At 47.8% G+C, this 17620-nt stretch overlaps 1 protein-coding gene and 1 pseudogene across 1 annotated transcript; one reads left to right on the top strand and one right to left on the bottom strand.

The window, feature by feature from the left end:
• Nucleotides 1-5526: 5526 nt before the first annotated feature.
• On the bottom strand, nucleotides 5527-7626 carry VRTN (vertebrae development associated). The gene has a single exon (XM_063088421.1). The coding sequence runs from the start codon at nucleotides 7624-7626 to the stop codon at nucleotides 5527-5529; it is 2100 nt and encodes a 699-aa protein (XP_062944491.1).
• Nucleotides 7627-8978: 1352 nt separating this feature from the next.
• LOC134372778 (ribosomal protein uL24-like) lies at nucleotides 8979-13001 on the top strand (annotated as a pseudogene).
• The last annotated feature ends 4619 nt before the right edge of the window (nucleotides 13002-17620 follow it).

Here is a 17620-nt window from a genome sequence, read left to right as displayed (position 1 = left end):
AAAACCTGCTAGTGACACCCTCCAGGTAACATGGGTGTCACTAGCCAGGACTGGGAAGAGGAAATCACCGTAGGGTTCCTGTGGGAAGGCAGGCCAGTGAAAGTGGGTAGGAGTGCCCCAGGCTGGGACAGGCCCCCCACAGCACTCTCAGTTTTGCTTCTGGGCCACCCAGCCCCCTCCTAACAACTGCCTGGGGTCAGGGCCCATCCCCCAGTTTCCCATCCTCCTGTGACAGCCACCAAACCAGGATGAGTCTTTTACAACGAGTGACCAAGGTCACCTGAGGGGCAATCGAGGCATTTCCCAGAGATGCCCAGGCAGCCACGCTTCTCAGAGGAGAGCTGGCCCTGAGCAGCTACAAGCTGGGAGGTGCTCAGCAATGAGCCATGGAGAGCCAGACAAAGCCAGCGTGTGCTTCTCGCGATCCCACTGCACTGTTTTGTCCATTCCATATGGAAGCCTCTATCATGTTGTGTCACACCACAGCTGCCTGCAAACTGAGGCCTTTGCGAGGACAAGTCAAGGACAAATGGCTCTGTCTCCTCCACTTACAGTACAGGGCTCAGCCTATGAGAGGCTGCTGGATAGAAGCCTATTACATCTGCCAGATCCCTTTGTGAGCAAGGCTGATCCAGCACCTCAGCCACACACAGCTGGACCAAATTTGGACTGGCCAGTGGCCACGGGGGCAACGTGGCGTAAGAGCTGTGCTCAGGGGAAAGGATAGGGATAGACTGGACCAGTGAAGTTCTCTTCCCTGTGACAACCCAGCAGTGTGCAACCTCGTGAAGCTGCAGCGTTCCCAGGGTCCTGCCGGGATGGAGATGTGGGAGAGAACATTCCAGGATGACTCTCAGTTTTCTGACCAGTTCAGTTGATAACTTGATGCTGCAGAAACAAGGGTGAAATACTCTCAGAGAAGGGTAGGTTACTGGGGAATGGGGGAATGATCCCAGATTGGCGGTTGGTGAGACCGAGGCAGTGGTGGGACACCCAGGAGGGGCAGCAGGGATAGGAAGTAAATGCTCAGGGCCCAAGAGCCAGAGCAGTGCGCTGACACCTGGATTCCAGAGGCATTTGAGGAGCAGCCTCATGTGTCACAGTAGACGAGATGATCTCCACCAAAACACAGGGCCCCTTCCTCCAGGGTACTAAATATAGAGATAAAAGGGAAAAAATTTAATTATTCATGTTTCACCTGATGTTTTTTAGGGTAAAGCTTTTATATTTAAAAATTTTTAAGCCATTTGTTACTTTACAACTGCACAGAATGCTGGAAGAAGAAATAAAGTCAACCTCACACATTGTTTTCTTCCCTTATTCACACGTTGTTCATTTCACTGGAATTTCTTTCTCTATCTGCATCCAAAACAGAAAGTGGTGCAAAAAATACAAAAAACTTCAACAAATGTTGCCTCAAAGTCAGCATGAAGTTTTCTTAGCAAATATGGTAACAGCTTAGGTATTCCTGTCTTTCTAAGTAGATTATAAAGGAAACAGCTTTTCTACACAAGAAGAATTTTTTTTTTTTTTTGGCTGGCTCTTGCAGGGATCCTAATCCTTGACCTTAGAGTTATAACACCTCAGTCTAATACGCAAGAGTAATTTAACTATAGTTATAAAACCTTTTTCAGATCAACAAATATTAACATATCATTTTTATCTTAATTTTTTTCCAACAGAAGCTAAAATTTCCCACCTGTGGGTTTAGGGCTCAGTACTGGCCTCTGACAAAAGAACCGTTCAGTCTTGGGACAGGATGTCAATTTAGAGGGTAGCCTTGAGTAAGAGTTAGCTTTCTCCTAGAAAACAGGAATTAGCAAATGCTCATCTAGCACTCCTATGTGTAGGGTACTATGCGATAGGCATTACTGTAATCCCCATCTTACAGACAGAAAAAAGTGAGGCACAGAGAGGTTAAGTGATCCACCTGTGCACATATACTGCCTCTCCAATGTCTAAGGTTGGAATCAGCAGGTCCCAGTGGGGCCCGGGACCCCTCACTCCTAACAAGCTCCCCCAGGGACTGTGATCCAGGTGGTTTCTAGACCCTACTGTGAGACACTGTTCCAGGCATCAGCAGACCTGCTCTGGTTCTGAGTGTAGAGAGCAAACAGGAGAATCCAGAGCCCCAACCAGAGTAGTTCTAGGGAGGGCGGTTGGTGCCACCCTCTGACCAAAGCAGTAAGGGGAGTGTAGGCTGGGAGTTGGAAACCAGATAGGGCTGTGCCTACTGGGAACCCAGAGCTGGTGCCTCTTGCTGCACCAGATTGCCATCTGCTGGCCATAGGTGGCTATTGCAGGCCAGATAGAAAGCCCAGGTCCAAACCCTTCACCAAATATTAAGTGATTACATCTGTGCTGGGGCTTCAGCGAAGACCCCAGAGTTCAGTTCAGAGCATGAGACAGACAAGCATCAACAGTGCCACGTGGTTAGCTCTATGGGAGGGGGAAAACAGGTAGGGGAAAAGGTCTAGAGGGGGGGTACAACATGAGGGGCCACTAGGGAGAAATAAGCCAGAGAGGTAGGTGGGGGCCAGACTCAGACGGGCCTCATTAGAGTTTGGATTGAGGTGGACAATAAGGGCAATGGGAAATCCAGCAGTAAGTCAAGTTTAGAGTGTAGTGTTATAACACTACGGTCAAGGGTTCAGGTCCCCATACCACCAGTCACAAAAAAAGAAGTCAAATTTAGGTTTAATAAGATCATTCTGGCCTGTGTCAAGAGGATGGATGGAATACGATAGATTGAGTGGAGGCAGAGTCCATTTGAAAACCATTCCAGTATCAAAGATGAGAGAGCAGAGGCCAGCATAGATTAGGGGGTGGCTATGGGGACGGAGGAAAAATGGTCTACGAGAAATATTCAAGAAGTAGAGTTGATTATGTTTGATAGAACCAAATCCCAAAGGATAACAGCAGGAAAGGAACAGAGGCCCCGTTTCATTCATTCCTTCTTTCAACAAACTTTAGCACCTACTATGAGCAGGAACTAATCTACCTGCTGGGAATACAGTGGTATAAGCTAGTCAGGAAAAGCCCTGCTTTTCATGGAGCTTATGTTCTAAAGGGTTGAGGGGCAAGGTGGACAATAATTGAATAAGCAAATAGGAAAAATATCAGGAGGGAATAAGCACCATGGAGAGAATTAAAAGGGTGATACGACGGTAACTCTCAGTGATCTGAATGGTAAGACATCTGCCATGGAAAGCGTTCTAGACCAAAGGACAAACGCAAAGATCCTCTGAGCAGGAGTAAGTGCAGCTCATTCCAAATCAGAGGCAGCTGGTGTGGCTGAGAATGGTGAATGGTGGGTAAGGGAAAGAGCCAAACAAGAGGTGGGAGAGAGTCAGAGGCCAGGTCATACAGTCCAGGCTTCCATAAGGCGGCGCAAGGAATTCTAAGAGGGAAGGGTGCACTGACACATCTTAGGCAGGAGAGTAACAGAATCAGGCGTAATAAAGATCCCCCTGGCTGCTCTACAGAGCATGGATTGTATGGGGGCAAGAGAAGCGGGGAGCTGGGGTGGGAAGCTGTGATGTGGGACAGGGGAGACGACAGCCAGGACTCAGTGTAAATTGAGTCAGAGTCAGTAGGACTTGCTGATGGATTAGATGTGGGGGTGAACAAAGGGCAGAACCAAGAATGGCTCCCCAAGACCACAAGGATGACAGCCACTGTGGGAAACCTGGACGGGAGGAGGAAGGGCCTAAGAGAAATTCTCCCCCAGTGATGCTTCACGCCAACAGACCTGGGCAGAAAGCTCAGTGCCACCAGACAGGAGCATGCAAATTATCTACGCTGAGGCCCAATTCCCTCATCAGTGACAGGCTCTAGGCCGCCTAAGTGCTTTGCAAGGACTAATTAGAATGCCTGTTGCAGATTTGGCCCTGGGTGCTGGCCTGGCCTCTGAACACACCTAGGTGTGTCAGGTTTCTCCCATCAAAGGGAGGTGTCTTTCCAGGCAACCATGGCCTCACCCCCAGCGGGAGGGGCACCCAAGGTCACATCTAGATCCAATTCAGAGTCCCTGGGATGGCCGTTTAGCTCACCTGGGAGAGCGTGGTTCTGGTAACACCAAAGTCATGGGCTTGGATCCCCCTACCAGCCACCAAGAAAAAAAGGGCAGTTTCCATCAGCAGGTGAGGCAAGGGGAGGGCGTGCTGGGGAGGGATGTGGACTAAGGGGAAAAGTGAAGACAATTTGGGTGTGGGGGGAGCAAGCCCAGGTTCTGGAGACACCCTACCACCGTGCAGCCCTCACCTTTCAGCGCCATCCACCTGCGGGGACTGGACTCTGCTGATGAGGCACAATAAGGGGCTTTTCATGAAGGGTGGTGAGGAGTGGAAGGCCAGCCAGCACAGTGCACCCTGTTTTCCTTGTTGGCAGGGAAGGTTCCACTGCCCAGCACCCCAGTGCTGCAGGAGGAAGAGACATGTGGAAAAACTGGTGGTGGGGCCTGTGCCCCCACCCCCACCCCCACCACTAAGGAAAAGAAGTAGAGTCCCCAGAGTAACCCCACCCATCCCCCAAGCCCTGGACCTGAGCATCCATCGAGAGAGACAAATCGTCACTCTCCTTTTAAAGCAAAGGGGCCCATGGGAACGGCCACATGCTGGCAAAACAAATACCAGAGACCAAGGGCTGTGGACACATCACTTTATTTCTTTGATTTTCCAACTTCACTCTTGGACCATGCAAATTCAGTCTCCCACCTGCCTGGCTGTTCTGTGGTTCCTCGCTGAAGATGCAGCTTAGGCTCTGAGGAGAAGCTCAGCAGAAAGGCTTTGGTCCCCAACAGCCAGCCAGGTCCCCAGCAGATGCATCAAGTACCAGCAAACAGAGACTGGGCCGTGTCCCCTCCTGCCAGCCTACCCTCCCCTCACCTGCTCCTTGCAGGGGAAAGCCAGCCCCTGAGTGATCTCAGGGGCCTTCGGTGGTTCTTCCTAAACATGCTGCTGCTGTCATGCAGAGTCTGGTCCTTTTCCCTGGAGGATGCCAGGCAGAAACCTCTGACCCGCCCCACATTCCACTCTAATATTCCTTTGGGAAACATCTTTGAGTAAAGAGGGTGCCAACACCCAAAAGAAACTGAAGACATATATTCTGCCCAATGGGACAGAGAGCCATACTATAATACTCCCTTTGTCCCCCAAAAAGCTGAAAGCAGCTCTAGCTAACCAACCCCCTCTGTTCCCCCCATGTACATACAGCTTTCAACACCAGCAAGGGGGCCCAGCCAACCCACTCAAATCAAAACAAAAAACTAAAACACAATAAAAATATGACCAGCAAACAACCAAAGAGAACATCTCTGCTCCTGCAGCTTTCTACAGGAGACCAGATGGCTGATGTCTGGCCCTCTCTGCCTGGGAGCCAGGAAGTAACACAAATATGTCCTTGGATTCAGGGTAGACACTGTGGGAGCCAGAGCAAAGGGCATCCTGGCCAAGCCAGGGGCACAACTCAGGCCCCTGGCCCTCTCCAAACTGGTCCCCCTCCCTCCCAGCCCCTTCGGCACCCCCATCAGCCATCCACCAGGGTGAGGCCATCATAGAGGGCCCGCTTCCACATGTAGTAGGTGGAGCGGGCAGTGAGGGGGAAGAGGGCGCTGAACTCCTTGTAGGAGGGGAAGCTCTTGGACTGGAAGCGTTTCTGCAGGAACAGCTTGGCCTGGGCCTTGAACTTTGTGGTGGCAATCATGTCCATCACCAGCACCTGGCTGCCCCTGCCACCTGCCGCCGCCACCACAGAGTGGCTCAACAGGGACCCACTGGGGGGGCGGCCCTGGGCCATGGCCCCCTCTCTGGAAGGCCCTTCCTGGGCCTCCACTGGATTCTTTCCTGAAGAAGCCCCCTCCAGCAGGGCTCCCGCTGGTGGGGCGGTCACAACTGTCCCATTCCTGCCAGCTTCTTTCATCTTCTCCTCGGCCTCCTGCCCCCCTTTGCCCAAGGTGGGGGCCTGCATCTGCAGTTTGGACAGGCCTCTGGGCCAGCCCCGGGCAAGGCTCTTCCAGACCCAAAAGGTAGAAGGTGACAGGCTAGGGTAGCGGAGGCGGAAGCGACAAAAGGGGAGGTGCCCGCTCAGCACCTGCTTGCGGGCAGACCTACGCAGATGCCTCTGCCAACGGGACAGAGGCATCCTCAGGGGCAGGAGTTCCTGGGGGGCGGGTGGCCCCCCGCCTGTTGCTTTCCCTGCCCCCTCTCCCGCTTCACCCTTCCAAGGGAGCAGGGTCCCTTCCCCATCAGACGCTGGCTGGGGGGCCCCAGCAGCTGAGAGGGCTGGTGGGGGCTTGAAGCTGGGGTTCCTTCGGAGGGCCTTTCGCCGCCAGTTGTAGTAGGTGGACCGTGAGATGCCAGGGAACCTACATTTGAAGCAGCGATAGGGCACCAGTGTGTTCAGGGAGATGCAGTGCTCTAGGTACAACTTGGCCCGCTGCATTAAGACCATTCCAGGGCTTGATGCCGCCTGCAGGGAGCACCCCAGCCCCTTGGCAACCTGCTCCTCTGGCAGCTTCTCCAACTTCTCCATGGCCAGCACTTCCTTGGGGGCCAGGGCCAGGCAGGGGCCAGAGCCCAGCAGCTCGTGCTTCCAGGCGTAGTAGGTGGAGCGGGAGATCTCGGGGAACCTCTGGAGAAACTGCTGCAGTGGCACAACGCCCCCACGGTGGAAGCTGTCCTGCAGGAAGTGCTTGGCCGAGAAGCGTGCGGCCACCTTCTGTCGGTGCTCCTGGGACTGCCGCCGCCAGCGGTAGAAGGTGCTCTTGGTGACACTGGAGCGCTCACTGAGGTGGGAGTAGCTGAGGCCAGGTTCCCGGTTGAGCAGCTCCAGAGTCTTGGCTGGCTGCGGCAGAGGGGCCAGGGCCAGGCCTGGAGCATCTTCAGCCTCCACCTCCTCCAGCCCCACCACAGGGGCAAAGTACTGGTGACGATAGAGGCGGCTGGTGAGGGGCTGGCCAGCCCACATGATGTGCAGCGTGGAAGGCATGTGGTCACAGCGGCGGGGCCGGATGACACGGTTAAAGTAAGGCCGGATCTTGAGGTTGCGCATGGGGTAGATGGAATAGATGTTGTGCTGAAGGACAGAGGCCAGGGCGTACAAGTGCCATACATTAGAGAAGCTGCTAGGAAAGCAGGTGGCCTTGACATCTGCGTCGAAGATGGCCTCCAGCGTGGCAGACGGCAGGCTGGTCATCTCAGGGGACTCCTCAGAGCACAGGGAGTAGCGCACAGCCTGCAGCATCACTTTGGAGTCGATCATGCCCTGCAGGTAGTAGTGTCTGTGCAGCAGCATCTCTACCACGGTGCGTGCCCGCAGCTCCAGGCTGAGATCCGCGTCCCCCCACAGCAGCATGCTGGCCGCCTCAAACAGCAGGCTGCCCTCGCCCTTGCACACCAGCGGCAACATGTTCTGTGGGGCATCCTCTGGGTACAGGCTCAGGGCCACCGAGTCCACCTCTAGCACCTGGAGGCTGGGCCCCCTTTCCCGGCAGGTGGGGAGGGTGAAGGAAGACAGGACATGCTTGGCCTCGAGGGCGGCACTCACAAGACCCTCCAGACCCTCGGACTCCACTGCCTCCTGCAACTCCCGCAGCACCTGCTGCACCAGCTGGTCCCGAGAAGTCATCCTGCCAGGGCCAAGGAGAAAGGGCAGAGGTCAGGACAAGGTACCCAGGTGACAACCCGCAAGGGTGCCCTGTCCACTCCTGCACTTTCTCCCTAGAGGTAACGCCCATCCGCTCCCATTCCCCCATAGCAGATAATAGCTAATTGCCTCCTGGCATTTGCTCAATTACTCACTGGTAATGAGGAAGAGCATAGTCTCTGAATCCTGGCTCTGATATTAGCTTGGTCACCTTGGGCAAGTCACTTAACCTCTCTATGCTTCTGGTTGCTTTTCTGTCAATGGGGACAATAATATATCTACCCTATAGGGTTGCTGTGGGCATAAATGAGACAATGAAAGTAAATGAGGGAGATATGGGTTTATATACACACATGAGTCTACCTATCCTTACAACAGTGCCTGGCACATAGTAAAGCAGTATAGAGTGTTAACCGCTCCATACTGTAACGCTGTCTAGTACTATACATAGCATGTAGTATATTCATGTATAAAAGCTGTATCTCTGTACTTGTTAAAGTCTTACAATCACATACAGCCAGAATTGGTCTGCCTTTCCCTAGAACAGTGATTCTCAAAGTATGGTCCATGGACCCTTGAGCTTCTCAAACTTTTTCAGTGAGTCTAAAGTTAAACCATTTTCATAATAATACTAAGAAAATTTAACACTAAGATATTATTTGCCTTTTTCATTCTATTAGCATTTGAATAACTTATCTTAGCATGAATCAAGGCAATGACACCAAATTATTAGAAGTCATTATGTTCTTCACCACCATGTACTCAAAGTTTAAAAAAAAAGGCTAGTTTCACTCAAGAATGTCCTTGAAGCAATAAAGATGACTAATTTTATTAAATCGCAACGCTTAAGTACAGTCTTTTCAATATTGGGAGTGACCAGATGGGGAGCACTCACAGAGCACTTCTGCTGCGTACTGAAGTGTGATGAATGTCTCAAGCTGAATGACTGGGTTGTGTGATGCATCAGCTGCGTTGAGCATGCAATACCCTTTTTACATGAAAGACTGACAGACATTGGTCATTTCGATCCGGTGTACTTGGCAGACATTTTCTCAAATGCATGAGGCGAGCCTGTCACTTCAAGAAAAAACTATTTGCTGCCAATGAAAAATTCATAGCTTCATTTGAAAATTAGAATTTTGGAAAACATATACCCACTACAATGAGCTTGATAGCTTCCCAATACCTAAAGACTTTTCTGATAAGATCAATGGTGCCATTAACAAATGAAAAATTTTATCCTGTATAATGGAACGGTCAACATTTACATTAAAGATCTACATTCCTCAGTGAACGATATTTCCCAAATAACCAATAGGCAATGTTACAAAGTCATGCGCTTTGTAAACCATCCATTCAAAATATAAAAGAAACCAATGGATTTTAATATAACAGGATACAGAAAGTTCATGGATATGGTTTCAAATTCCACGTTATGACTAAGCTTGAGAAACTATTACGTATCGAGTTTTGGTGGAGTACCCCAAAAAATTCACTGAAAAATCTAACGGAACACTCTTTTTCCATCTACATATCTGGATGAAGTTGGATTTTCCTCTTATGCTTCCACCAAAACAATGTATCGAAACAGACTGAACATAGAGACAGATATGAGAAACTACCTATCTTCTATTAAACCAGGTATTACAGAGATTTGAAAAATATATAACAATGCACTTTTCTCTCTCTACTTTCATTCCCCAAAAAGTTATTTTTCATAAAAATGACTATTTGTTACTATGTAACAGGTCTATTATTTTTAAATAAATTTTTAATTTCTCAGTTCTAATTTTGAATACAGTATACATTGATAAATACAACCTATATAAACACAAGCTCTTCAGGGTCCTCAGTTTCTAAGAGCACACAGGAGTCCTGAGACCAAAAAGTCCAAGAACTGCTGCCCTAAAACAAAGACAGTCTTTTCAAAGGGGCAGCAACAGTCTACTCACTGTGCAAAGACCTAGTAACTAGGGTTTACTGAGCACTTACTATTTGCCATGCACTATCCTAATCCTGACAGCAATACTTTAAGGTAGGTACTACCATCATCACTAATTTACAGGTGAGGAAACTGAGGTTTAGCCTAATTTGCCCAAAATCATACAAGTTAGCGGCGTAGCCAGTAGTTGAAACCAGATGCTCCTTAGGGCCTATGATTCATCTCCTCCTTTTAAACTGTCAGTCACCTTTTCAACACAAACCAATCATCCTAATTACTGGTACGTTTTTAGCATTCGTTTGCGAAGCAGAGTGGTATTCCTTTATAGACACTGTTTTTAAATGAGCAAGAAAACGATTATCCTTTCTGGTTTCTCAAACCTTTGTTCTCAGAGTTCAATAAATTGCTTTAGATTAGCCTTGCATTTAAAATAGTGTATGGCTCTTCACTTTTGCAGCCATCGCCAGAGGCAGCAGCAGCCAAAACGAAGTTCAATCCCTTTGTGACTTCTGACCAAAGCAAGAACCATAAAAGATATTTCAATGCACCCTCCCACATTCGCAGGTAGATTATGTCTTACCCTCTTTCCAAAGAGCTGAGACAGAAGTACAACGTACAAACCATGCCCATTCAAAAGGATAATGAAGTTCAGGAGGTGCAAGGGTACTATACGGGTCAGCAAATTGACAAAGTAGTCCAGGTTTACAGGAAGAAATATGTCATCTGCACTGAACGGGTGCAGCAGGAGAGGGCTAATGGGACACTGTTCATGTGGGCACTCACCCCAGCTAGGTAGTTATTACTAGGCTAACACTGGACAAAGACCAAAAAGAGAGCCTTTGAACAGAAAGCCAAATCTCTCCAAGTAGAAAAGGAAAAGGGAAATATAAGGAAGAAATAATTGAAAAGAGTAAGAATAAAGTAATCTTATATACAACTTTCAGTAAAAACTGCTAAGATGAAAGAATAAATAAAATTGTGTTTGGGTGTATACACTTTTCAACTCATCGAACTATACACTTAAAAGTGATGTACCAAGGTCCAGGGTTCAATCCCTGTAATGGCCAAACGCAAAAAAAAAAAAAAATCATCAAAGGAATGCCCACCAGAATTTTGCTTGATAATCATAAAGGAAAGCTTTTTTTAAAGTGGTAATCAGAATCAACTTTTGATAAAATTTCTAGGCTGTGGATTTCTTTAAAATGTGTATAGTATGACAAATCTGGTATAACCTCTCACCAAATTTCTACTGGTACCATATTATTTAACCTTGCAATTGGGCCTTTGATCTGTTCATCTTTCACGAACTTTATATTTACTTTTTAAAAAAAACTATTACTTTTCTTTGGACTCAGGAGATAAACTTGTCGGTCCTTAGTAAAGAGAGCACTCACATGAGATAAAAAATTGAACCCTTGAGATCAAACTGTGCACACACGAAGAGCTTTTTCATGCTAGCAGACACTCATCCCAACAAACAAGGTGCTGGTTTTGTTTTTCTTGCATGATGTCACTTGTTGAATGCTGTTATACTGCTTGCATATAAATGAATGCTCTGCTAGATACTTTGCAAACAAAATCAGGAAAATAGTCCCCATTTACTGAACGCTTACTATGTGCAATTCAACTTACGCAATTCACCCAAATCTCAGGAAAAATGAGAGAACAATTAAATTGTGTGGGTAATTCTTCATGCCCTTTCACTCAATGAGCCTGTTTCCTGAGCAGAGCACGATGTTCCCTCCAGTGATTATGAGCTTCTGTGGGCTTTTCAGAGGTAATTTTGTTTATATGCAGTTTTCACCTTCCCTGAACGTGAATTATAACTCCGCCACACCTGCACCATTGCAAGGATGGCTATTCCTAGTTCACACCTGGAGGAAGGGAGGCTCAGGGGGGTAAAAGTAACTTTCCTAAGACCACATAGCTACTAAAGCTACCAAACCTAAGCAGTCTGACTCGAGAACCCCTTCTAGCCACTATACTTCCATCACCCAAAATTATCATCCAAAGGATCCAAAACACACAGAACCTTGGAGCTTTGAGACAAACAGCCATTTTACAGATAAGGAAATTGAGGTCCACAAAGGTAAAACTGACTTGCCTGAATTAAAGCAGCAGTGTCCAGATATCTTCCAACACAATGTCCAGGAATACACACTTCCTCTTGCACAGACCCCACCCCGCCCACGCGACCTTGTCCCACCCTATCTACTCTTCCCTGTCCTAGTCCCACCCAGCTCCACCCTATCTAACTCCTTCCTCTTCCCCACAGAGGTAAGAGGAGGTGTATGTAAGTAGTTAACACCCCACTTCCGGCTTCCTCAAAAGCCTTCTAAGAAAACACAGGTCTCCAGAAGCTCTCCATCTACCCCAACCCCAGCTATGCAAAGTGAGGCTGGGCCACTGAACAATGGAGTAGTGGGGAAAGGGCAGAGGCCACACAGGCCAGCCTATCATCCTTAAGTAGACAATTGATGATGGGGTTCAGGTGCAACCGTTTTTAGCAATGGCTCTTTTCCTGGAAGTACAATGCAAAGCAGACAAGAAGGGTTGCCAGGTGCATTCAGGACTGAAGTGCAGAAAGTGAGACGTAATCTATGGACTTTGCCCAGCTGGCCTCCCCTGCACCACAACTCTTGGAAGGAATCTGGAAAGACATGATACCAAAGAGGCAAGGTCTTCTCAGAATATACAGGCTCCCCTGCTCTGCTGGCTTGAAGTTGAAAGGGAAGGGTAAAGACTGGGTATCCAGAAAGCATCCAGCCGGTATCTTAGCACCTTGGGAGGAATCTGGAGCCAAGGAGTGAATGAATGGACGTGGGCAACTCTGCCGAACACTCAAAGCCTCACCTTCACCAAGGCCAGCTTCCCTGCTCTCCTAGTCTCCTTATTTCAAGCAGATGCGGGGGTCTCGGAGCCCAATCTGGCCTCTGCCGCCTGCATTTTAGGAGGGGCCAGACAGGGCTCTGGGTAGAACAGGGGAAGGAGAGGCCAAGAAATCTATTGAAGTGATGCGGGCAAGTTTCCTATGGCCTCTAAAACAAACTCCTTCCCCACCAGCTTCATTCTGGACTGTGTAGCTCACCAAGGATCCCGTGTTCTTGGACCTCCCTTTTCTCCCTATCCTTCCCAAAGCAGGCCCTGCACTCTCCATAATCCGCCAGGCCTAGAAAGCATGTGGGTCACACAGGTCTCAGCCCTCAAGAGGGCTATGAGGTTTGATTCTCCCCTGAACAGCTGGCTTCTCACCCGGCCTCGATCCACGCTTCTCTGGCCTGCCCTCTGCACCCTGGGTCACACCAGCCTGGCAGCCCAGGATGTGCCCCGCCAGGGCCTGGGGGAGCGCCAGCCATCTTGGCTCCCTCCCAGTGGCCTGGAGGCCCAGTCGGGCATGGGTGGCCACCAGGGCTGACTAGTGGCAGCCGAGTCTGATTACTGCCACTTCCTAAGGAAACTTCCCACCACTAGGGTAGCGGGTGCACCTAGAGCCACCAGGGTAGGTCCGGGGCCAACAAGTCAACCAAGCCCCAGGAGTTCCCAAGTTCAGTTGCTCTACTGGACCACGTGTCAGGAAGGCAGAGAGAAGGAGGAGTACAGCCCACGCCACCACTGGGGTGCCAGGAGGCAGTGGTTGGCAGAGGAGAGAGCTGGCCGCTACAAAGACAGGGACCCAACCTGGAGAGCGCCAGGAGTCTGGGGAGGGGCCGAGCCCGACCATTGTGCAGGGTGGGGAGGGGAGATAGGCAGGCGGGTGGGGGTGGGGACGGGGCTGGAGGTGGGGGTGGGGAGAAAGAGAACTTGAAACAATGCCTCACCTCCCTCTACACACACACACACACACACACACACACACACACGCACACACGCACACGCGCACACGCGCACACACACACACACGCACACACGCACACACACACGCACACACACGCAAGCTTGCACACGCTCACAGCATCTTCACGGGGTCACTCCATGACCTGGATCCTGTAGTGTCCCAAGGCCACCCCTCATTCCTCTGGGGCCTCCAAGCTGTAGGAGGCACCCACCCATACTGGTTTTGAGGAAACTTCCTAGTTTACTGACCTCGAGGGTGGCCCAGAGCCCTGGGGGCGTCCACTTCTCTCTCCACCTTCCAGCCTGGGACATTTAAGTCACCCTGTGGGGAAAGGCCTTCCCAGGCAGCGTCCCCAGCTGAGCTCCACTCTCACTCCAAAACCAATCTCATATCTGTAGAGGAACATTGAGCATGGACCGTCTACAGCCAACTGGCTGGTGGGGAAGCGGCTTAAGCCACTCCCCCCAGGAAATCGCCCACCCTCAAGTGCTCTGGTCCCAAGATGAAAGAAGTGCAAATTCGGGGGTCACTTCCAATGGTAAAGTGATAGCAGCTATTGTCATCCGCTCTCCCCAGCTGGGGGTGTTAAAGCGCTCTGACCCAGCTCTGAAACAGACCCCAAACTGCCCAAGAAAAACTTGAAAGAAAGTTGAAAGATTTCCAAAGAGTTTGGGGGGAGGGGATGGGGGGGAGGAGAAGGTTTAGATAGAAAAGCCTGAGGGAAAAAGTCTGTGGCCAGGCTTGGGGGGAGGGGGGGTGAGAGCAAAGCTGCAGCCTGGAAACTGGCCGTGGATGATTGGTTAGAGAAAGACTTTGGGGCTCTCTAAACCCCCAAAATGCATCTCTTCCTGGGGCAGGAGAACCAGGCAGGCTGGAGAACTACTCGCTGCCCCCCATCTTGGTGCAGGCCCCCTTCGCTTCCAGAAATACCCCCACTTTCCCCACATGCTACATCCCCACCATCCTCTGAGCATCCCCCAGGCTTGGGGCTCCACACCTATCCTTCCCAGAGTACGCCCAGGCCAGAGCTGCATCTGTCAGGGGCCAAGGGGCCTATCCCAGGGCACCTAACTTTCTGAGCTCCACAGGAAGTGGGGGGTGCGATACCTGGGGTTTTGGTCCCTCCCCAAAGTTTATCTGGGGCCCAGAGGCCTCAAATAATCCCGGGATGAACTGGTCCCATCCGCCTGTCTAGTCCCTGCTGGTGGGGGAGGTGAAGGCCTCGGGATTGTCGCTTCCCCCCAGAGGCTTTCCTGCCTGGCTTTAACCCTTTGGAGTGCTGTGGCTAGCTACTTCTGCCCCGGGCTTCCAATTCCACCTACTTCTCCTGTGTATCGCCTTGCCCCTGGCGACCACTGTAAAATGCCCCCCAGTATCCCTTATACCTGAAATCCACTATTATCATTTTCTCCTCTCCCAATCAGGAGCTCTCCACTTATCACCAAAGTCAAAAATCCTTTGTCAAACACCTGTTCCCAGGGGCACTGGATGAGGAGCTGCCAGAAGTGAACTCAAGTCCCGGTAGCATAATCACGCCCACCCCACCCACCACGATGGCAGTGGCCTGAGGCAGTGGTTTCGCCCGCCCCGTCTCTTGGACTTGGATTTGAATGCCAACCCTGCCCTTTACTAGAGTATGGCTTTAGGCAAATCGTTTAAACCCTCAAATTCCTGACTCTGTGGCTCCTGGGGCATAACATCCACCCCAGAGAGTTGCTGGGTAGAATCAATGAGTCAATATATTAAAAGCTTTTAGGACTCTGCTTGGCACACAGGAAGTATATTTCAGTTCTCTGCCACTTAATTTGAAATTATTTTTAAGTTCTTAGTATAAATATACAGTATTTTTATTTATTTATTTTTTGGCGGCTGGCTGGAACAGCATTTTTAAAGTTCCAGAGAATAGTGGTTAGCTCATAGAAGGAGACAGAATTACAAGATACTTTTTCTTTCCACATTGTACCTTTCTGTGTTTGACATTTATAAGGAGTCTGTATTACTTATCATTTAAAAAAGTGATGAAGATAATTTAAAATTCTTTAAAAGTCTAACAGAATCTTTTTAAAAGTGTTTTTGAAAAAGAAACGATAATTTTACAAAAAGGTTTGTGGGCTCTTTCATTACAAAAGTAAGAATGTTATTTATAGAATAATTAGGAAAATTTTGAAAGCGAAGTAGAAGAAAAAATTACCCATAACCTCATTACTAAAGACAGTTATTGTGAACATCTCAGTATATTTTGTTCTAATCTAGTTTTTTCCTTATAATAACACAAATTAAACTCTCTCTACAAAAGATTTACATAGTACAGAATCAAAAAAAGAGTTCGTTTCCTGACCCTAATACGTTCCCCTCACTGTCCCTATCAGCTGTTTTTTTCTGCGCATTTTCATCTTTTTATGTGCATATACATATGCATATTTTTCTAGTCTCACTGTATTTTTGTTCTATGTTAAACATTTTTACTATATAATATACATAATATGTAAACAATATGTGTTGTATACATAAATAATATACAAATAAATTATAAATAATATTCAAAATGCTTTTAAAGTTCGGTTCAAAATTTTACAAAAGTTAGGGCTGGCCCGTGGCTCACTCGGGAGAGTGTGGTGCTGATAACACCAAGGCCACGGGTTCAGATCCCATATAGGGATGGCCGGTTAGCTCACTGGGCTGAGCATGGTGCTGACAACACCAAGCCAAGGGTTAAGATCCCCTTACCGGTCATCTTTTAAGAAAAAAAAAAAAAAATTACAAAAGTATTCAAATTTCAGTCCTCTTCCCTGGCTACAGTTTGTCTCTCCAGAAGCAGCCAACATTGCTTCCTGCCTCACACGTATCATTCTAGATGATAAGTTATGCATACACAAGCAATCCTCTGTGAGACTTAGAGAGAGCAAATGGTAGTATACTACACTTTTTTTTTTTTTTTGGCAGCTGGTTGGTGTGCGGATCCGAACCTGTGACCTTAGTATTATAAGGCTGTGCTCTAACCAACTGAGCTAACTGGCCAGCCCTACTATACACTCTTATGCACCTTGCTTTTTTCACTTTATTTTTTTCATCTGGAGCTACCACTGTCTGATAAAACTTGAAAGTCACACAGGCACTTTTATATCTTCTAGTAAATATGTTAATAAACGTTGAAAGGAACAGGTGAAATTAATTTAGCAATATATTTTACTTAAAACAATATGTCTAAAATATTATCATTTTTAACAGGCAATCACATATAAAAATTATTAATGAGATATTTTACATTCCTTTTTGTACCAAATCTTCAAAATCCGGTGTGTATTTCACACTTAAAGCACATCTCAATTAGGACTATCCACATTTCAGATGCTCCACAGCCACATGTGGCTGGTGGCTTCTATATTAGCACAAATCTAGATGTAGCATGAAGTCCATTTTATGCATGGGTGTAATTTATTGATACAGTCCTCTATTGATGAACATTAAGGTCATTTCCATGTTTTGCTAATTAAACCGTGCTATAGTGGGTAACCTTGTATATACATAATTTTGCAGACATATATGTATGGCTGTACCTTCAAATTGTATGCGTGGTAGTAATTTGCATAGATTTTACAAAATTCTCTCCTTAGAAGTTATACCAGTTTATCTTCCCAAAAACAGAGTCTGAGAGTTCAGTTTCCCTGTTCATGGTCAATACAGTGTGTTATCAAAAGAATTGTTTAAATCTTTGCCCATCTAATAGGTGAAAAATTAGTCCTCATTATAGTTTTAATTTACATTTTTTCATTCTGAGTAAAGGGAGAGCATTTTTCATATATATAAAAGCCATTTATGTTTCCTGTGAATATCTTTTTTGATATGCATGAGGGCTCTGTATTTATACGAGAGCTTTGTATGTATTACAACAGTTAGCCCTTGGTCTACAATAGGAATTAGAAATATTTTTTCTGAGTTTGTGGCTTATAATTGGACTTTACTTATTGTGGGTTTTATCCTGTAGGAACTTTTAATGTTTACATATATGGTACATATCTGTCCTTTCTTTAATGAATTCTGGATTTGGTAAATTTTAATTTACCTTTAAACTGTCAAGACGAGGCATCACAAAATTAAGGGCCAAGTCTTAAGTGTCCAAACACCAAAAATCCCAGATTTCCAGCAATAATTAAACCAACCTCTACAAGTAGACATCTTTAGTTAATATGTACCTTGCT

The sequence above is a fragment of the Cynocephalus volans genome, chromosome 3 (genome assembly GCF_027409185.1).
Source record: "Cynocephalus volans isolate mCynVol1 chromosome 3, mCynVol1.pri, whole genome shotgun sequence".
NCBI classification, from domain to species: Eukaryota; Metazoa; Chordata; class Mammalia; order Dermoptera; family Cynocephalidae; genus Cynocephalus; species Cynocephalus volans.
Note: the sequence above shows the minus strand (reverse complement) of the source record. Positions and strands in the feature narration are given on the sequence as shown.